Source organism: Schistocerca cancellata, chromosome 1, assembly GCF_023864275.1.
Source record: "Schistocerca cancellata isolate TAMUIC-IGC-003103 chromosome 1, iqSchCanc2.1, whole genome shotgun sequence".
NCBI lineage: Eukaryota > Metazoa > Arthropoda > Insecta > Orthoptera > Acrididae > Schistocerca > Schistocerca cancellata.
The window spans coordinates 1,084,994,846-1,085,017,660 of NC_064626.1; the positions used below are offsets into that span (position 1 = coordinate 1,084,994,846).

The following is a 22,815-nucleotide window of genomic DNA, read 5'->3' on the forward strand; positions in this document are numbered from 1 at the left end:
GACCGGAATGTATTGCCGTCATCTCCCCCTAAAAAATTCACAGCTGTGCCCTCAGCAGGCAGATGATACTGCCTTCTTTGACGTCCGAGGTCTGGTACTCATCGAATTCCTCGAGCACGGAAAAACAAGTGACGTGTATCCTGAGACGCACCGTAGCTTACGCAAGTCCATCAAGAGCAAACGACCTGGGTTGCTCATGGAGGGATTGATAACGCGCGTCTACATGTCTCAAAAAATGGTTCAAATGGCTCTAAGTACTATGGGACTTAACAGCTGAGGTCATCATTCCCTTAAACTTAGAACTATTTAAACCTAACTAACCTAAGGACATCACACACAGCCATTCCCAAGGCAGGATTCTAACCTGCGACCGTAGCAGTCACGTGGTTCCGGACTAAAGTGCCTAGAACCGCTCGGCCTACATTCCTCCAAGGTCACACAAAGAGTAATGAAAAAGTTCAAGTGGGAGCAGCTTCAGTATCAGCTCTACAGCATGGACATGTCGTCCTGCGATTCCATGTGTTTGATCTGCTAAAAAAACCTCTCAGACAACGAACTGAAGGGCAAAGTGCAGGACAGACCCCTGTCACAAGTATAGGAGTTCTGGGAACATGGAATCCTTCGGTTCGACAAATAGTGGAACAGTTCTGTTCAGACTCCTGGTGATTAATTTTGAATAAATACTTCAATTATACCCACAGTGTAGTTTCGTACCTTTTCTTGTGGACACCTCTCTTATAAATGTTCTATCACTCTTCACAGATGCCGTCTTATAGCTGTCTGTTGCATAAAAAGGACGCAAGCAGATTACACAGCCGGTGGCTTAAAGGTGGTAGAATCTACAACATTACTATGATCAGGAATTACTCGCCTCTTGCGTCTGTTGCGTTAGATCTTTTTCCAATAAGTTACATATAACGTGTTTGTGGTATAAGGTATCGATGCCTCCCACGGGTGTCTAAGTTGGTAATGGAACTGCAAGTTTCCATCAGATGCCAATAGCAATCGTGTGGGATTCAGCAGATCCAGTGGCGCATGTCTGCTGAGCCACGCAACCAGTGGCTCTTTAAAAAAAATGGTTCAAATGGCTCTGAGCACTATGGCACTTAACATCTGAGGTCATTGGTCCCCTAGAACTTAGAACTACTTAAACCTAACTAACCTAAGGACATCACACACATCCATGCCCGAGGCAGGATTCGAACCTGCGACCGTAGCAGTCTCTCGGTTCCGGATTGAAGCGCCTAGAACCACTCGGTCACATTGCCGGCGAACTATTTTCAAAAGATCATTATTATTATCATAAGTGTTTCGTAAAACAGTAATGCTGATTAAATAAGTTACCATTGACTACATTTTTATTTTAGATACGAGCATTAACGTGTGAGACAGTGTGGTAGAGGTTAAAGCTTGTGAAACGATTGTATGAACTTCATCTTCCTTGTTCCTCATATAGTCCATCTACTGGAAATATATTTTGTATCATCCACTGTGGCAGTAAAATTGGTATATATGCTCAAATGTTTCATAAAAATGCCTTTTCGAAGTTGTATGTAGTTCCCACAACGGACCAGAAACTTCTTCATTATTTACTTCGCTACAATAAACGATCTAATTGAGATCACAACACAGTAGTAATTACGTAACGGCTACTACACACACCCCTGTGTGGAAGCGGTCAGACGCAAAGTATTGGCAGCCTAAGGCTGTTCAGTTTCTATTATTTCAGGGGAAAGGAGTCCAGGAATCTAGTGGTACACAAGCAGTAGGTATAGTGTACACCCTTTGACATGATTTATTTTAAAACTGGGTTGTAGAGTGTGAGTAAAGCAATTGTCACTAGGGAGACGAGTGGTGCAGGGGAAGCATGTTTTGTAAGTACCTACACTCAGTGTGGATAATTGGCTCTATTTTATGCGGAGGAGTTGTATGTTAACACTCGCGAAGCACTGAGAATTACTTCGTCTTTCTTTACATGCAAATAAAATGTTGTTAGAATTGAGCAGTACCAACTGTCACATCAATTCATTGTTTCAGGATTTAATAAGACACCTACGGAAACTAAATACATCAAAATAAAAGCGTTAAAAGAAAATTGTCTTTTATTATGAAGTTCAGTTGGGCGTCAATGTTGTTGATGGTGGAGGGAGGGGGTGAGTATTAGCCAATGTCTGACTGCACTCACAGGAAATAGTTTCAGAAAAGTTGGAAACCACTGTTCCGCATGAATGATGTCAGAAACATGTGTAGCCGGCCGAAGTGGCCGTGCGGTTAAAGGCGCTGCAGCCTGGAACCGCAAGACCGCTACGGTCGCAGGTTCGAATCCTGCCTCGGGCATGGATGTTTGTGATGTCCTTAGGTTAGTTAGGTTTAACTAGTTCTAAGTTCTAGGGGACTAATGACCTCAGCAGTTGAGTCCCATAGTGCTCAGAACCATTTAGAAACATGTGTGAATTCTGGGTTACGGATCGTAGCTGGGAGTTCACCTTGGCGCCAGTTGTGGGTAGGTGGTTCACTTGGCTGCCGGTAGATGTCTACCTGATGCAGATAGAACGCTAGGCTGCTCGCTCGCTCATTCGCTTATTACCCAATGTGCGACAAGTCTAAATGGAGATACCACAGCAAAAAATAAAAAAAATATTTAGCGTCCTCTTTTGACACGTTACAATTTAGTTACAAGTGTGCAGCATGAATTTGGGCGAGAATACACCATCCTAACTCATATAGCTCGAAGACTTCGACGATGATACGTACACATCTCGCAATGCACAAGTTGCATCCACCGTTTACTGATCTCATGGCATGTGATTTTTTATGGGAATCTATGGAAGATTCCAAGCACTTGCGCGAACTACGAAGCCGCAAAGTAACATCACTGGATGCAGGAACTTCCGTCATTTTCACGTAAATATGAAACGAGTTTAACTACCTTTTAGGTGTTTATCGAACGCTCGGTTGAGGGCACGTTGACCATTCGTGAGAGATAAGTGAAAACAATTACTCTAAGCTTAATTGTAAAATACACCACATGGCTGTACGTACATGTATGTAATTGGTGATTATTTTGCAAATAAAAACTTTGTAGTTCTTTGAGTAACTCAAAATTCATCTTCATTTATGTAAAGGATATAGTCTGACGCAAGCGGATGAGCTTCGTTATAAATGCTGTAAGTCTCAATAATTTTGATTATCAACATCAGTAACTTTCATAAACACGACTGGAGTGAAGTTGTGATGCTGTACCTTTCAAAATTTTGGTTTCTGGTTCTTCGTCTTGCTTAGTGCCCATTTTACAGCCCGTAATGTCTGTGAACATTGTAACGTCAGGAAGTAGCATGCAAATAATTATGCACTATCTGATCAAACGTTACCAGACACATATTAGCGGATATTTGCATGCGATATGCCCACCTTACGCCTTTAAGACGGCTTGAACTTTGCTGGGGATGCTTCCAGTGAAATGAAAACCAATGAAGGTACTGACGTTGAACACGGGGAGAGACGTTCTCTCAACCCACAGCGGAAATTTTCTCCGCCCAGGTACTTGGTGTTTGTGTTGTCGTCTTCATTTCATCATCATTCGGGAAAATGGCGAAACTGGAAAGTGAAAAGATTGGGAATTTTTATGGACGCTGAAAATCAGGCTGTTGAGTGCCCCATAAACCAAAATCATCAGCAGCATCGCCGGCCGTTGTGGCCGTGCGGTTCTAGGCGCTTCAGTCCAGAACCGCGCTGCTGCGACGGTCGCAGGTTCGAATTCTGCCTCGGACATGGTTGTGTGTGATGCCCTTAGGTTAGTTAGGTTTAAGTAGTTCTAAGTCTAGGGGACTGATGACCTCAGATGTTAAGTCCCATGGTGTTTGGAGCCATTTGAATTTATCATCATCATCATCAATCCACTGAGGTGACAAAAGTCATCGGATACAAATAGGGGCTCTGAGCACTATGGGACTTAACATCTTAGGTCACCAGTCCCCTAGAACTTAGAACTACTTAAACCTAACTAACCTAAAGACATCACACAACACCCAGCCATCACGAGGCAGAGAAAATCCCTGACCCCGCCGGGAATCGAACCCGGGAACCCGGGCGTGGGAAGCGAGAACGCTACCGCACGACCACGAGATGCGGGCGGATACAAATAGCGGTAGTATCTCGTACACAAGGTATAAAAGGACAGTGCATTTGAAGATCAATCGTTTGTACTAAGATGATTTATGTGAAAAGGCTTCCGACATGATTATGGCCAGACGTCGGGAATTAACAGACTTTGAACGTGGAATAGTAGTTGGGGTTAGACGCATGGGACATTAAAATTCGGAAATCGTTTTACTCTTTCTTTTTGTTCTTCTTTTACTTTTCTCGAATCATCAGTCTTCTGACTGGTTTGATGCGGCCCGCCACGTTCTCCTCTCCTGTACCGACGTCTTTTGTGAGGCTACAAATACACTATGATCAGTCCAGCGTATAGGCACCACTTCCCAATGTCCCCACCCTTTTCGCAGTTTATAATGACTACATGATTTGTAAATGGTTGATTATATGAAAGCAAGGACTTGAGAGGATACGGTATCATCACACTGCAAGATATTTGAAATCAGTTGTTAATTTAAATGGTAAAGTTAGCGAGCCGCCGCGCCACAGATTGTGTATTACAGCTGTCTCCGGTGTAGCTGAGGTCATAGATATGAAATAATCTGTGATCGCAGGCGATGCTTTTCATTGTTGCCGCTTGACACGAGCACGAGCGTGGTAGTTGCAGCGAACAAATCTGGGAATTGAGCTGAAATAGTGCATTAGCTGGCACTGTTAGGCGCGCCGCGCTCGTTTACAACATATGGTGGCACGTGGAATGTGGCTTAGCTTTGTTTAGTTAAAGGTGCTCACAATTCTTGAGTATCCGTAATAAAACATACATTTTGTCATCTCTTAACTATCATTGTTGTCAGTCGATGGTGTCATCACCCGCTTCCCTAAATATTCAGCACTTGCAGTCAGTTGATTATTAAATTCATGGAGAAAAGTGAAGCAGAAACCGTCGTAATGTAACAGCCCAGCTACACCGTCCCCCCTCACTTTTCGTTGTTTATATAATTTGTAAATAGTTGTCTATATTAAAGCGAAGACTTAATAAGTCAAAATTTTAATCTCATGATGCTACTTGTTGCTTATGATCTGGTTATAATGTCCGCCCCGATAGCAGAGTGGTCAGCGTGACGGATTGCCGTCCTACGGGCCCGGGTTCGATTCCCGGCTGGATGAGGGATTTTCTCCGCTCAAGGACTGGGTGTTGCGCTGTCTTCATCATCATTTCATCCCCATCCGGCGTGCAGGTCGCCCAATGTGGCGTCGAATGTAATAAGACCTGAACCAAGGCGGCCGGACCTGACCCGCAAGGGGCATCCCGGCCAATGACGCCAAACGCCCACTTCCATCTGGTTATAATAGGAAAGACTGAGGAAATTGTTGTACATAATTTGAGTCAAATTGTCCCTAAACTTGGGACTGAGCGAGGTGGCGCAGTGGTCAGCCCACTGGATTCGCATTCAAGAGGAGGGTGGTTCAAATCCGCTTATGGGCATCCAGATATAGGTTTTCCGTGATTTTCCTAAATCCTTCCAGACAAATTTCGGGATGATTCCTTAAAAAGAGAACTGCCCATTTTCATCCCCATCCTTAAATTGTGCTTCGTCTCTAATGGCCTTGTAGTCGAAGTAACGCTAAACCCTGATCTTTTTTTGTGCGAAATATGGAAAGATAATATGACAGATAAAACAGAAGTGATGACATTTCAATATTAGAACCCATTAGACTCAAAATTGTTATGGATGGACAAATATCTAGGATGCCACTTTAAATTTCCCACGTCATATAATGCAGAGCTAAAATTGGCCAAATTAAGATATTTATGAGGAACCATACAATGTGCATTAAAACATAACGAACGGAAAGATCCGTTAGTAATTTTAACAAAATGGCGATTCGTCTTTGCTGCTGTGTGGTAGCGAATGACTGGACAACAACATAGCAGTAGTTATGACAAAAGAATAATCAGAGATGACGTTCTTCCACTTTGCAGCGGGATGTTCTTTGCTGGACCACAGAATAAACACTGATGTCAGACGAGAACTAAATCTCTAACCTTTAAAAACTAAATTTGTAACCTTTTGCAACTATGAAACGATAATCAAATCAAGACCCTAAGCTGCCGACAGGCGTTGATATACCGACGGGGACAGTTGAAAATATGTGCTCCGACAGGGACTCGAACCCGGGATCTCCTGTTTATATGGCAGACGCTCTATCCATCCTTTTTTTATGCAAGTGACATTATTCACAATCAGCAATGTAGTAAGTCACGGTGTGCCAGACCGAAAGAGTAATGTAGAATTACTTGTTGGATGTGCTCACTACTTCACACGTTTCAGGATGTTATTTGCCATACAGACATGGAAAACTTCTGCAAATACACACGTTCTTTTTTCATTATATCACCCCTCAAATGTCATACAAATTATATAACGAGGCCAGTGATGAAAAAATGTAGGTTAATAAAAAAAAATGTCAGTGGGACGAGCAAGATGATATCTGTTCTTTCAGACATCCCTGCAGTCGCACTATCCTCTGTGCCCTCGGTGGCTGAGATCGATAGAGTGTTTGCCAGTAAGCAGCAGATCCGGCGTTCGAGTCCCGGTCGCGGCACACATTTTCAACTGTCCCCGTTGATGTATATCAACGTCTGTCGGCAGATTAGGATCTTGATTTAATTATCATTTCATTCTAGAGAGCTGCACGGTCACCGATGGTATCTGTTCTATCGGACATGTTCGAAAGAACAGATACCATATTCTTATAGTTACGGCTAACCGGCCATTGACCTTCTTCTGTGCGGATGCACACGCATTGCCCGAACTCTTACGGGACTCGGTAAGATTGTCTGCCGCGAGTAATGAGTAAACGGGCCGGGGTGGCCAAGCGGTTCTAGGCGCTACAATCTGGAACCGCGCGACCGCTACGGTCGCAGGTTCGAATCCTTCCTCGGGCATGGATGTCTGTGATGTCCTTAGGTTAGTTAGGTTTAATTAGTTCCAAGTTCTAGGGGACTGACGACCACGGCAGTTAAGTCCCATAGTTCTCAGAGCCATTTGAAGTAGTATAATGGGGAGCGGCACTACGAATGTAGCACGTGGACATTAAGTTGGGTATGTGGGTCTCACGGCGAGCGTGCAAGGGATAAATCCCTGCAGTCGCACTATCCTCTGTGCCCTCGATGGCTCAGATGTATAGAGCGTCTGCCATGTAAGCAGGACTTTCCTGATGTCCAAAAGAACGGATACCATCTTCATATAATTTACAACTATAGTTGAAAATACAGGCTGCACTGGAAAGAGCATGTCCAACGTACACGTAACAATACGATAAAGAAAGCTCCAATATTATATAACCTAACAGCAAAGAGGAACGTTGGACGTCCCTTAAAGAGTCCGCAGCTCGTGGTCGTGCGGTAGCGTTCTCGCTTCCCACGCGCGGGGTCCCGGGTTCGATTCCCGGCGGGGTCGGGGATTTTCTCTGCCTCGTGATGCCTGGGTGTTGTGTGCTGCCCTTAGGTTAGTTAGGTTTAAGTAGTTCTAAGTTCTAGGGGACTGATGACCATATATGTTAAGTCCCATAGTGCTCAGAGTCATTTGTCCCTTAAACAATTGTTGGGGAGGAAGAAGCCAAAATGGCTGATCATTGTCTAATGATGAGGATGATGACAAATGCAGTATCATTTATTATAAAGACACTAAAAATAGAAATAATAGAATAAACAATATTTCTAATTTTGCCCGCCTTTACATCACTTATGAAAGCACCTTAGAATGCAAATAAACCGCTTTTGCTTCCCTCAAGCGGCAATTCGAACCTTTTGCAAAGCCGAAATCTTCCCAGCAGAAATACCTTCTCTATTAAATTTTGTGGAATAACAATCTTGCAATGTTGAGATCAAGGAGCAAACATATAGAGTACTGCTGTAAGGTAAATATAACTATGCAGATACAACTAGAGTTTTAATGTACTTTGTGTATTCATACCTGACTTGTTGTTGAGTACTACTTACATTTCCTTGTACGTTGTTAAGTGCTGTTTCCAACAGTCCGGCACATTAGGGAGGAAGTGAGTCAGCAGTTCGCACAGTAGCGTTCTGTCGCGGCAGGTGGATAGGCGGATTACTGATCTGTATTCTGGAGGCCGTACAGTTACGCGGCGAACGGCGGACCTCGTGCCAAGATGGCAGTTGGTGACCAGCAACGCGACCTTGGTACTACATACGGTTTACGGTCACGTCGGCTCACGTAGCTCGTGAGACTATGACGGCACAAAAATGACTCCTGTGATGGAGAATAAAAGTACTGTGTGCCATAGTTTTCAGTACTATCATCGTGCAGTTTCGAAGCTTAACATAGAAACTGTTATCACACAAGCAACATTTACAGTTTTTATAATGCTTAAAAAATTAACCGTTGGAAGAATTCAAAAAATGGAGCTAGTATCCTGTATCTCTTTCTGGTATGCAAGTACTCTCAGTTTCTAACTTGCAGACTTTCTTGATCTGTCAAGACTGTGAGAGATGGAGCCGTGTGACAGTGACAGTCTCAACGAGGGAGGTCATTCAAAGTCTCCGACACCCTAGCCCGCAGCTCTCTCTTCTTTACTGTGGTTATACCACTCATTAAAATCCCATTAACTTCATATTTACCTAAGATATATATGAAAATGGTGGACCGGGACCAAGGAGCTCTCGGGGTGTTATACCAATTCCCCTGATGAACGGGTTCGAGGTGCTGTCCTTCACTGAAACTGAAACCAAGCCACGAAGCCACTGCCTGTTTTGGCGAAATCTATTTTGTCCATTGTCAAGAGCAGGCAAACACAAAAGGGTGCGGGTCTATTAACCGTCGCCAGTTCAAATGTACGGTGAGTGATCGTACCCTGTATGGCAGTGGCAACCAGGAACAGGAAAGGACACTAGGTGCACTCGGTGTGTACGCCTGGGACCTCATTCAAAATGTCGAAGAGGCCATTCCGGCAGCCATTGAGGGAACAGGGTGCAACCAAATGCAGATTGTGGCTAACAAAGAAATAAATTATGCCTGTCGTCTGGGTTCCGAGTTCACACTTGGATCATTCCAGAGATTGGCAGAGAGGGTTGAGAAGACCAGCCTTGGACACGGAGTTTCAAAGATCTGACACATTTGTCCCCAGAACCGATAGTGCCACCTTGGTTCTGAGTCGTATGGAAGGTCTGAATCAGAGACTTCGAGGGTTCTGTGACAAGCTAGTCTGCGACTTCCTGGACTTTTGTCATATTGTTGAGAACTGTAGGGTCTCCCAAATGGGTCATGTGTGCACTACATGTCAGAGGCTGTTACCCAGGTAGCTGACTGTGTGTGGGATGCACAAAGTGCCTTTTTTTAGATTAAAAGATTTCCCGTCCAGATAACGATAGCTGTTGGAAATCCAAAATTATCAGAGTAAATCCAAAGTAATGCCTCCCACAAGTAACAGTATTAAAATCCTAGTGGTTAACTGCCGAAGCATTCGGAACAAAGAGCCAGAGTTCGAGGTATTCCTGGGAAGCAGTAAAAATCACGTAGTACCAAGTACAGAAAGCTCATTGAAACCTAAAATTGATAACAGTGAGAGTTCTGGTGAAAATTTAACTGTATATCGAAAGGATATCATAACGGAAAATGGAGGTGGTGTATTTGTCGCAGTAGACAAGAAAGTTAAATCCACCGAGATAGAAACTGAAAATGCATGTGAGATTGTTTGGGCTTGACTCAGTATCAGAGACGGGCACAAAATTATAACTGGATCCTTCTATCGCCCACCACACTCATCTCATGATATAACCGAAAACCTTATAGAAAACCTCAGTTCGCTAGTACGTAAGTTCGCCAATCATACTGTAATCATCGTGGAGACTTTAATCGTCCAACAATCAATTGGAAAAATTACAGTTTTGTTACTGGCGGGCGTGATAAGATATCCTCTGAAACATCACTAAATGCCATCTCTGATAACTACCGTACCTAAGGCAGGTAGTTCGGAACCCTACTCATGATGGAAATATATTGGATCTAATAGCAACAAATAGATCTGACCTCTTCAACGATGTCCAGTTGAAAATAGTATCAGTGACAATGACAAGCTTGTGGCAAGCCGGCCGCTGTGGCCGAGCGGTTCTAGGCGCTTCAGTCCGGAACCACGAGGCTGCTACGATCGAAGGTTCGAATCCTGCCTCGGGCATAGATGTGTGTAATGTCTTTAGGTTAGTTAGGTTTAAGTAGTTCTAAGTCTAGGGGACTGATGACCTCAGTTGTTACGTCCCATAGTGCTTAGAGCCATTTGAACCACTTCGCTTGTGGCAACAATAATTGCAGAATTACAAAAGGTAACTAAAACAAACACTAAGATATATATCTTCACTACAGTAGATAAAAAAATCAGCATCGTGTTATCTCAAAGAGGAAATTGAATCCTTCAGTACAGGGTAGGAGCATGTTGAGGAACTATGGCTCAAAAATAAAAGGATAGTTGACCATGCACTGGATAGGCATGTGCCCATTAGAACAGTTCGTATTAGAAGTGACCCTCCACGGTGTACATTCACTGTAAAGAAACTTCTAAACAAACAAATACTACTGCATAATAGGTGGAAAACAAAGCACAGGAATACACATGGAGAGACGCTGAATAAAATGCGTTTGGCTGTTAAAAAAGCAATGCCTGAAGCCATCAGTGAATACCGTAGCAGAATACTGTCAAATGATTTTTCACAAAATGCAAAGAAAATCTGATCCCATGTAAAGACTATTAGGGGCACCAAAAGAAGTGTCAGTCCCTAACGAATGAGACAGGAACTGAAACTGAGGTTAGCAAAGAAAAAGCTGAAATGCTCCACTCTGTTTTCAAACGTTCCTTTACAAAGAAAAATCCAAGAGAATTGACCCAATTTAATCCTCGAACTATTGAAAATATGACTGAAATAACTACTAGTGTCAGTGGTGTTGAGAAACAACTAAACGAAGCTCCAGGGCCTGGTGGAATCACTTTATGTACCCAATTTTCGGCTGAGTTAGTCCCTCTTCTAACTATAATATATTGTAGATCCCTCGAACCATAAACCGTATCTAGTAGTTGGAAGAAAGCACTGGTCAGGCCCATATACAAGATGGATAGTACCTTGACCCACAAAACTACCATCCCATCCATATCTTTCACTCCGATTTGTTGTAGAATCTTAGAACATGTTCTGAGCTCAAACATGATGATGTACCTGGAACAGAATTATCTCCGCCATGCCAACCACACGGATTCCGAAAGCATCGATCATGTGAAACCAAACTCAGCCGGCCGCGGTGGCCGTGCGGTTCTAGGCGCTGCAGTCCGTAACCGCGGGACTGCTGCGGTCGCAGGTTCGAATCCTGCCTCGGTCATAGATGTGTGTGATGTCCTTAGGTTAGTTAGGTTTAAGTAGTTCTAAGTTCTAGGGGACTGATGACCTAAGATGTTAAGTCCCATAGTGCTCAGAGCCATTTGAACAAACCAAACTCACACTTTTGTCACGCGACATATTGAAAAATTCGGACGAAGGAGGTCAGGTAGATGAAGTATTTCTTGATTTCTGAGCAGCATTTGACTTAGTACCACCCTTACACTTATTGTCAAAAGTACTATCATATGGTGTATCAAGTGAAATTTGAGACTGGATTGAGGACTTTTTGATAGGGAGGACCCAGCATGTTATCTCGCATCGTGTAACGAGCAAGCATCGACACGCCCATGTAACCGTCTATTGCACACATTATGCTGGCATAGATGCCTGTTACCCTAGAGAGTCCACGAAAAACTAGGGAGGAAATGGTACGTGACAGCTTCGTGGGTAATCTTCGTGCAGTTTGCACGGGTTATATCGTAACCGTTGCTCATATGCAATTGGTAGCAGGGTACTAATGAATCCCGAAAGGAAATCGACTCTTTAGACGATGAAATGAAACGATAGTATTGCATTTTTGGCCAAGAGACTCCGTCTTGGGTTGTTCGGTCGCCTAGTGCAAGGCTTTTTATTTGACGCCACTTTAGCGACTTGCGCATCGACTCTCAGACGATGGCTCTGGTCGAATTACCCCGACGCCTCAACCAGTGCCGCTTATTCAGGATATTCAGCGACATCTCCTGACTGCGGGTGGCTCCCCCTAATGTGTAACGCAACAGCGGGCTGAGCTTAATTTTTGCCTGTATTGTAACAAACTAGAAAAGACGTTCATCTTACCTTGCTGCAAGCGTTTAGATGTTTCGCCACTTCAGTGGGAAATACACTACTGGCCATTAAAATTGCTACACCAAGAAGAAATGCTGATGATAAACGGGTATTCTTTGGACAAATATATTATGCTAGAACTGACATGTGATTACATTCTCACGCAATTGAGAAATCAGTGCCCAGAACAACCACCTTGATACGCCTGGGCATTGAGTCAAACAGAGCTTGGATGGCGTGTACAGGTATAGCTGCCCATGCAGCTTCAACACGATACCACAGTTCATCAGGAGTAGTGACTGGCGTATTGTGACGAGCCAGTTGCTCGGTCACCATTGACCAGACGTTTTCAATTGGTGAGATATCTGGAGAATGTGCTGGCCAGGGCAGCAGTCGAACATTTTCTGTATCCAGAAAGGCCCGTGCAGGACCTGCAACATGCGGTCGTGCATTAGCCTGCTGAAATGTACGGCTTCGCAGGGAGCGAATGCGGGGTAGAGCCACGGGTCGTAACACATCTGAAATGTAACGTCCACGGTTCAAAGTGCCGTCAATGCGAACAAGACGTGACCGAGACGTGTAACCAATGGCACCCCATACCATCACGCCGGGTGATACGCCAGTATAGCGATGACGAATACACGCTTCCAATGTGCGTTCACCGCGATGTCGCCAAACACAGATGCGACTGTCATGATGCTGTAAAAAGAACGTGGATTCATCCGAAAAAATGACGTTTTGCCATTCGTACACCCAGGTTCGTCGTCGAGTACACCATCGCAGGCGCTCCTGTCTGTGATACAGGGTCAAGGGTAACCGCAGCGACAGTCTCCGAGCGATAGTCCATGCTGCTGAAAACATCGTCAAACTGTTCGTGCGGATGGTTGTTGTCTTGGAAACGTCCCCATCTGTTGACTCAGGGATCGAGACGTGGCTGCACGATCCGTTACAGCCACGTGGATAAGATGCCTGTCATCTCGACTGCTAGTGATACGAGGCCGTTGGGATCCAGCCCTCCTGAACCCACCGATTCCATATTCTGCTAACAGTCATTGGATCTCGACCAACGCGAGCAGCAATGTCGCTATACGATAAACCGCAATCGCGATAGGCTACAATCCGACCTTTATCAAAGTGGTTAACGTGATGGTACGCATATCTCCTCCTTACACGAGGCATCACAACAACGTTTCACCAGGCAACGCCGGTCAACTGCTGTTTGTGTATGAGAAATCGGTTGGAAACTTTCCTCATGTCAGCACGTTGTAGGTGTCGCCACCTGCGCCAACCTTGTGTGAATGGTCTGAAATGCTAATCATCTGCAAATCACAGCATCTTCTTCCTGTCGGTTAAATTTCGCGTCTGTAGCACGTCATCTTCGTGGTGTAGCAATTTTAATGGCCAGTAGTGTACGAGGGCGTGCTGAAAAGTAAATCCTCCGAATTCCTTATATGATAATTCTCAAGTATTTTTAAATAAAACAAACGTTATTAACATTCTAAATGTTTGTACGTCACGTCTACATATTTGCAGCCTTCTGCCGCTAGAGCGTATAACATGGCGGTGTATAACATAACTATGTCGCTGCGTTTGAAACAGAGAGCTGTAACCGACTTTCGAATTCGAAGAGTTCGTTCACACACGGAGCACCCTCTCCTTCAGCATGAAAATGCCAGACCACACGCGAAGGCTGCGACTTCCGCAACAATCTACATCTTCATTTATACTCCGCAAGCCACCCAACGGTGTGTGTCGGAGGGCACTTTACGTGCCACTGTCATTACCTCCCTTTCCTGTTCCAGTCGCGTATGGTTCGCGGGAAGAACGAAGGCCGGAAAGCCTGCGTGCGCGCTCGAATCTCTCTAATTTCACATTCGTGATCTCCTCGGGAGGTATAAGTAGGGGGAAGCAATATATTCGATACCTCGTCCAGAAACGCACGCTCTCGAAACCTGGACAGCAAGCTACACCGCGATGCACAGTGCCTGTCTTGCAGAGTCTGCCACTTGAGTTTGGTAAACATCTCCGTAACGCTATCATGCTTACCAAATAACCCTGTGACGAAACGCGCCGCTCTTCTTTGGATCTTCTCTATCTCCTCCGTCAACCCGATCTGGTACGGATCCCACACTGATGAGCAATACTCAAGTCTAGGTCGAACGAGTGTTTTGTAAGCCATCTCCTTTGTTGATGGACTACATTTTCTAAGGACTCTCCCAATGAATCTCAACCTGGCACCCGCGCTACCAACAATTAAATTTATATGATCATTCCACTTCAAATCGTTCCGCACGCATACTCCCAGATATTTTACAGAAGTAACTGCTACCAGTGTTTGTTCCGTTATCATATAATCATACAATAAAGTATCCTTCTTCCTATCTATTCGCAATACATTACATTTGTCTATGTAATCCGACGTCATGGGTTCACAATCATCTATCATCCTACATACAGCCCCTATGCGATCCTATATGATTTTTATCTGTTTCTAAAATTTAAAGAACACCTTCGACGACTTCCCTTTGATAGTGATGAAGCGGTAGAAGCATAGATGAAGTTGTGGTTCTGTGAACATAGTCAAATATTCTACAGTAACTACATCAAAAACCTGGTCTCTCGTTTAGAGAAATGTGTTCATCGCCGGAATGACTATGTTGAGAAATAAATATGTAGACATGCAGAAAAAGAAGTAGAATGTTAATAACGTTCGTTTCATTTAAAAAGCTTTAAGATTTTTCACATAAAATTTCTGATACATTGCGTTTCAGCACGCCCTCATGTGTCATCGTCGTGTGTCTTTTTGTTGCCGTGTGAGAGGTAGGGATTCATGAATCAATCGCACGAGAGGACGAAGGCATGCGTTACGTGACATTTTAAAGAGAAGCAAAGTCGGATACTTGCGAGGAGCGACCACCAGGTTGACGATGGTACGCGGCAGGTTGGCCCGTAGGTAGTCCAGCGTCTCCATCAACTCACGGCGGTGGTTCTCGACCGCGCCGGCCGCCTTGCCTTCGTAGCACATGTCGATGCAGAAGTCGTTGCCACCGATCAGTATCGTTACCATCTGTAACAAAACATTTCAATGTGTTTCGTGTCTGTCTCGACATTTGTTCGACGGTGTAACTACTAAACACTCTTTTGGAATATACTGGATCTGTATGCAGGAGCACCATTCCTTTTGTTTCATTGTTACAGCTACTCATTACACTTGTAGATGGAACGTGCTTGATCTAACTCGCAATGACTCCTCCTTTTTTTTGCAATGGTCTATATTGTTTGTAAAATCAGTGTCACCTCAATACTGCTGTAGGAAAATACTTTGTATAATAACTTCAACATCAGGATACGAAATAGATTTTTTTTACATTAGCGCTATAATTAAAATAATATCGTCCTCTTACCGAGTTAGGTGGCGCAGCGGTTAGCACACTGGACTCGCATTCGGGAGGACGACGGTTCAATCCCGCGTCCGGCCATCCTGATTTAGGTTTTCCGTGATTTCCCTAAATCGCTTCAGGCAAATTCCGGGATGGTTCCTTAGAAAGGGCACGGCCGATTTCCTTCCCCATCCTTACCTAATCCGAGCTTGTGCTCCGTCTCTAATGACCTCGTTGTCGACGGGACGTTAAACACTAATCTCCTCCTCCTCCTCCTCCAATATTGTCCTCTTACACCTTCTCAAGATCTAGCCCATACAAACATTAAAAAATACGAGAGTTGGAACTTTAATAGCGGCAACTATTTATTTACAGCTCGTACAAAATAGATATGTATTTCAAAGTTTCACTAATCTTCAGAGTAGTCATCAGACAGAAGTGATGACACTTTCTTCTGGACCTGACCATCATTTTGCAGCACAATGCTCAAGCACGTACAGGGCAAGCTGTTATTGATTTGTTTGACTGATGGGACTGCTAAGTGCTATACCACCCACTGCACTCCCCAGACTCAAGCCCCCGTAAGTTCAACTAGATTTCTAAACTGAAGGAAACACTTCACGGCATTCGCTTCAGAACTGCTACAAATTTGTGGGGCAACAGACCTCGCCGCTCGAACTGTCAACACAACTGGCACTGCTAAGAGTATCCTACGACTTCCACACTGCTGGCAACGGATTATACGCAATGCTGGTGACTACTTTGAAGGTCAATAAAACTTTGAAACATGTTTCTATTTTTTACGAGCTGCAATAAATAGTTGCCATTATTAAAGTTCCAACCCTCGTATATGGAATCTATAAAACTTATTATTTCAAGAAGTACAGCAACCAGAGAATTTTTTGTTATTTAATTATGCCGACGGCAACATGGCGGATAGTGCACTGTTCTGGTACACGATACAAGTCAAAATGTGTTTGTGGTACATCTGTAAATACGAAAATTGGATTAACAAGAAGCAGTAGAAAGCCAGCAACTAAACTGCTATCGATGTTTTAACAATGTACTTACTGACAATTCAGATATGCATTACGCCAATTGAAGAAGGGTGAAAGACCGGGACGCATATTGGTATAAATAAAAATTCACAAATCTCGCTGGTTGCTGCATTTCTTAAAATAATATAATCCACAGAAATAATATAATCCACAGAAATAATATAATCCACAACCGCGGAGCTCAACAACCAGCAGAATGAATTTATTATTGTTGAATACACAAAACCTTCTCTCATCCCCTGCTATATCTTCTTTTGTTATGCAGTTATCCAAATCTTATACAGGACAACAATGAAACAAGCAAATAATCCTAATGAACACATTTCCTAAGACCAATGGTTTCTCCGATGTTATGAGTTACCACTGGGTATATGAAACCTTATGCCAGAGTCCTCGACCATACCTGCTGCAGATATGCACTTGAGGACAAGCACATTACAATAAGGGTTCCACACGGCCATCGTTCACATGAAGGCTGACATCAATAAATCTCTTCGTCGATGCCTGTACACTTTCAAATATCCCAGACAAGTTTTGAATGAATTGACAACTATAAGTAAAGCGTTTGCACGGCCCATCGACACTACGAAAAGGGTTGTAATGCTCCAAAACCTTTAAATATCCTCACACACAAAAATCCAGTGGGCTGAAATCGGGGGACCTGGAAAACCATAGTATTGGTGTGGCACGACCGATACACTTGTCGAAGATTCGTGCTAGATTTTTCCGAGTAGCCACACGAAAACGTGCCGGCTCAACGTCGTATATGTACACATACCAATCCTTTAATCATAAAAAATGCCATCCAAATAGTCTATTAGCTTTATGTTGCAGGAAGTCAACGTACACACGGCCAGTACGTCGACCAGGTAGAAAATGTGGCCCTATCGAGGAAACCACTGCTTTTCCGGACCTCCGTTATACATTTTTTCTTAAAAATAGATATCACTTTTTCCTTGTCGAAGGATTTGGGGACAGCAGACTATGATAACTGAGTATCATTGTATTAGCCCACGGGGGACTGCTGTGACTCCATAAAAACTATGGAATAGTACCGCATATTGTAATATCATGTTTATTAAAAACACATTCCACTAGAAAGTAGTTTAAAACCTGCTCACCCATAACTTGTAATTGATGTTTGTTATTTGGAGATGATAATCACGATAAGGTATTGATAATCACGATAATGTATCGAAACACGAACGAATGCAATCACCAACAGTGTACACTGCCATCACAGTTTTTAAATAATAATGAAGACATACTCGCTGGTGAAGCAACAGGACGCTATTTCCTAGAGACAGCAATAATCTACTTCTAAGAGCAACTTTTATTTAAACCCAGAAAAGGATGTTCTAGTAAGCCATGAATTGCATTACTTATAGAATGGCACATTTCAACTCCAGTTACTTTTACTGTCTAATATTTATTAGCACAACACATTTCGGCAGCCTGACGTCTTCATCAAGTGGCTATCTTAGTCATACATCAGTTCATATATTAACATTCCTGTGAAAAGTGAAAGCTATTTTGTAAGTTAGGCCAGCGATGCTATGTCCCGAAAAAGTGTTGTCCGCATCTGGAACAAACATCAAAGTAACAAGAATAAAAAAAATAGAAAATAATGTATGTAGTGTATGTAGCACATTATATGCTTGTTCAACAACACAACAGCTGTATGAAACGTGTGAATTGATGAAGCTGTTTCTTGTACTATAATACAATCACTACAATTACAATCAAAATTTGTCTCGTTTATTCTCCGTATTTCCACCAGAAAATAGTTTTTCCCAGGTTCGTTTTAATTACTCGCCGATTTCTTCCTAGTTAAATGAAATGTTTCCACGTCTTTAATGCTGTATTTCAGGATTTTTGTAAAATTATGCTAGTCATTGATACTCAGTAAGCCATCATACTTCTCGCCCTTGAAGTAAGCTTGTCTTCGACAATCCAGAGAGTAAATTTTTCCTGTTTGCTCTGTTAAATATACTGCCTCCAACTGAAATGTACTTTATCTCCGTATTTGATTAATTCATTGCAGCTTTACTCTCATTGCATAGCGCTTATTTCTTGTACATAGTGATGTTCTGAATCTATAGTGTGGAACTACATGATCTTCACAACGAATCATCATCTCATCATCTAACCCCCTAGTTGGTGGCTAGGAGACAATTTGGTCAGTACATAATGAGTGCACATCCTTTGTGGAAAAAATAATTTCTGTTATTTGATCACAGGGTCTCCTATGGCTGTATCCTAGGAGCTCACAAATGACTACAGCGTCAAATGTCTGACTGTTGCTGCAGTTGGAGTTCAACGAAGGGATGCTTCTAGAGACGACCGTCGATTCAGTAACTGTTAGGTCCAGACAGTCGCAACGTTACGGAGTAGTTGGAAGTCCAATCGCAATGACGTCAGTCTGACGTCATACCCCTGATAACTGTCACACACTCAAACACCAACAGCTCACACGACTTAATCGTGTAGCTCATCACCGAAATTAATAATTTAGAACTTCTAACGAGGGCTTTAAGGCTCAAGAGATGATATATTTGATCATTCAAAACAATGAGACGTTAAGATTGCCGCTTAACGCAAAATTACAGGAGGGCTATCTTTTTCAACCATGCGATCGGTCGCGAAATGGAAATCACAGTGAAAATCAAAACCGTTTTATTTGCAACATTTAGCTACACCTTCCAGTTACTTCTCTATATAGTCGTCACTGTAGCTTGGACACTTGTCCTAGCGTGGTGTCAACTTTCCAGTACCCTCGTCAGACAACGCAGCCACTTGTGATTTCCGCCAATTTCCTACGTTGGTCTGCACCAAAATGCCGTCATCATAGCCAGCGGTTGACGTGCCGAATAAATAAAAATCACAGGGGGCATCTCCCAGCTGTATGGTTGGTATGACATCGTAAGTTCACTGAGGCTTTTTGCAGATGATGCTGTGGTGTATCGAGAGGTTGTAACAATGGAAAATTGTACTGAAATGCAGGAGGATCTGCAGCGAATTGACGCATGGTGCAGGGAATGGCAATTGAATGTAAATGTAGGCAAGTGTAATGTGCTGCGAATACACAGAAAGATAGATCCTTTATCATTTAGCTACAAAATAGTAGGTCAGCAACTGGAAGCGGTTAATACCATAAATTAGGAGTGATTTAAAATGGAATGATCATATAATGTTGATCGTCGGTAAAGCAGATGCCAGACTGAGATTCATTGGAAGAATCCTAAGGAAATGCAATCCGAAAACAAAGGAAGTAGGTTACAGTACGCTTGTTCGCCCACTGCTTGAATACTGCTCAGCAGTGTGGGATCCGTACCAGATAGAGTTGATAGAAGATATAGAGAAGATCCAACGGAGAGCAGCGCGCTTCGTTACAGGATCATTTAGTAATCGCGAAAGCGTTACGGAGATGATAGATAAACTCCAGTGGAAGACTCTGCAGGAGAGACGCTCAGTAGCTCGGTACGGGCTTTTGTCAAAGTTTCGAGCACATACCTTCACCGAAGAGTCAAGCAGTATATTGCTCACTCCTACGTATATCTCGCGAAGAGACCATGAGGATAAAATCAGAGAGATTAGAGCCCACACAGAGGCATACCGACAATCCTTCTTTCCACGAACAATAGGAGACTGGAATAGAAGGGAGAACCGATAGAGGTACTCAAGGTACCCTCCACCACACACCGTCAGGTGGCTTGCGGAGTATGGATGTAGATGTAGATGTAGATATACTTCCCATCGAAAACGCTTCAGGAGCATCTTCGTTGCCCCTGAAATATGCATCAGACAAATATCTTGAAGAAGAAAACGGAAGACAGTTACGGTACGTGGGCTGCATGAAATCAGTACCTTAGCAGAAATTCACGTCTGGCAGGAGATATTTTCTAGGCCCCTTTACTTGCTCTTTGTGCACTCAGAATTGGGAAGTGCCACAGTACGCGATGAACGTGCATAATAGAAACATTTCACAACACATCTGCATAAAGCTTCACTGAATTCTCACTGTGATTTTAATTTTGCTACCGATCAGAGTTTGAAGAAAAAAAAGAAATGGCTTTCGTATGAGGTGAATGTGGTTGGGGAAGCGGAGCCGGTGACGCACCTTCCAGTGCCTGCTGACGTCGACCTGGGGGTGCGCGCGCATGCGGCGGACGAGCAGGTTCGCCTGCCATGGCAGGTCCCGGCTCATGGCGCCCCCCTCGGCCACGTTGAACTGCGACGCGTGCTGGTGCGACAGGGAGTCGTTGAGCGAGTAGCCTACCAGCCGGGGGTTGAACTCCTTCAGGATGTTGGGCAGCGTCAGGAACTGCCGCCAGCTGCCTTCGCCTCCTGGCACAACAAATCGTGGCTTGATTAGGTAAAAAAAATAAAAAAAAAACTGCTGTGCCTCTTGAGCAATATGGGTTGTCACAAATGTTTAGGGTCAAAATTACACAGACACTAAACGATCCAAAACTGACAAGGAACGTCTTGAGCGCGAGGTCGCAGGTTCAGTCTTTAGTAAGACCCATTGGAAAATATTGTGTTAACAACTATGACACGAAAAAATATTAGCTGCTAATAACACCATGTGCATCAAAAGAGTGACAGAAGATGATTGTTTGGGAGGTGCAGTGATCAAGCTTCTGTGGCAAGTATGTATTGCATTTTACAAAATGGACATCGTCGATAGTCAAGAAATGTTTAAAACAAACCATTAACTTGCACCATAAACAGCGAATGAGAAACGGTGCGCCACAGTGGCCACAAAGGTTTCCGCCATCGAGGTCCAGGGTGACCTGCTCGGGACTTACAAACCGTGCAGGACGTTCAGCTACGTATTTACTCTTAAAAATGCATATAGAATAGTACTGGTGCAACAGCGTGATGAGAACTGATGGAACGTTATGGTAAGCAACCAAATGAGAAACAGTTTGTCGTGGAGCTTATCGTGAAACTGGTTATCCTTTAAGGCACAGCTACAAATAGTGCGATAAAATGTATTGTAGGCATGAAAAAAAAAGAAATATCCAGAGGCCGCATTTTTCAGTGGTTCCAAGTTTTTTCAGAAGTTATTGGTCAAAAGAAGTGGTCCTACCATAGCTGTATTTCTCTTACGTCCATTTTCCCATATTCACTTGCTGTACGTAAATACCCTCTACTTCTCTTCCAAGATCACACACACGAGCTTTACAGGCAACTTTTCTTTTCTTCAGTCTTCTGACTGGTTTGATGCAGCCCGCCACGATTTCCTCTCCAGTGAAAACTTTTTCATCTCACAGTAGCACTTATAACCTACGTCCTAAATTATTTGCTGGATGTTTTCCCATCTCTGTCTTCCTCTACTATTTTCACCCTCTACAGCTCCATCTTGTACCATGGAAGTTATTCCCTGATGTCTTAACTGATGTCCTACCACCGGGTCTCTTCAGTGTTTTCCGTGTATTCTTCTCCTCGCCGTTTCTGAAGAGAACCTCCCTCCTCATTCTTTACCGTAAGAGTCCACCTAATTTTCTACATTCTTCTGTAGCACCACATATCAAATGACTTGTAAATTATAGAGCGTAGCTATCAGTCGTCCTTTTTTCAGATTTTATTCGCAAATCCACATTTCGGCTAGTACAGTGGCTAGCTACTAAATTATAGTGCGCAGCTATCAGTCGTCTTCAGCTACTAGCCGAAATCTGGATTTGCGGAATAAAATATAAGAAAAGGACGACTGATTGCTGCACTTTATAATTTACAAGTCATATAACAGTCGCCGAGTGCACCCACTTCCCGAATGGAAGGTAACCTGTTGATATATCAAATGCTTCGAGTCTCTTCTCTTCCGGTTTTCCCACAATCCATTTTTCACTACCATACAGTGCAGTGCTCCAAACGTACATTCTCAGAAATTTCTTCCTCAAATAAAGATCTACGTTTGATAGCACTAGCCTCATCTTGGCCAGGAACGCCTTTTTACCAGTGTCCTCCTTGCTCCGTCCGTCATGAGTTATTTTGCTGCTTAGGTAACAGAATTCCTTACCTTCATCTACTTCCTGATCACCTGTCCTGATGTTACGCTTCTCGC

The 22,815-nt window shown here is 43.4% G+C and overlaps 1 protein-coding gene across 1 annotated transcript in view; it reads right to left on the reverse strand.

The window, feature by feature from the left end:
- LOC126091108 (phospholipase B1, membrane-associated-like) overlaps positions 1-22,815 on the reverse strand; it is a 169,370-nt gene that overhangs the window by 37,547 nt on the left and 109,008 nt on the right. The window contains exons 4-5 of the mRNA XM_049907036.1: positions 20,866-21,092; positions 15,212-15,374 (exon numbers count right to left, since the gene is read on the reverse strand). Coding sequence (XP_049762993.1) covers positions 15,212-15,374; positions 20,866-21,092 — 390 coding nt within the window. The remainder of the gene's footprint in view (positions 1-15,211; positions 15,375-20,865; positions 21,093-22,815) is intronic.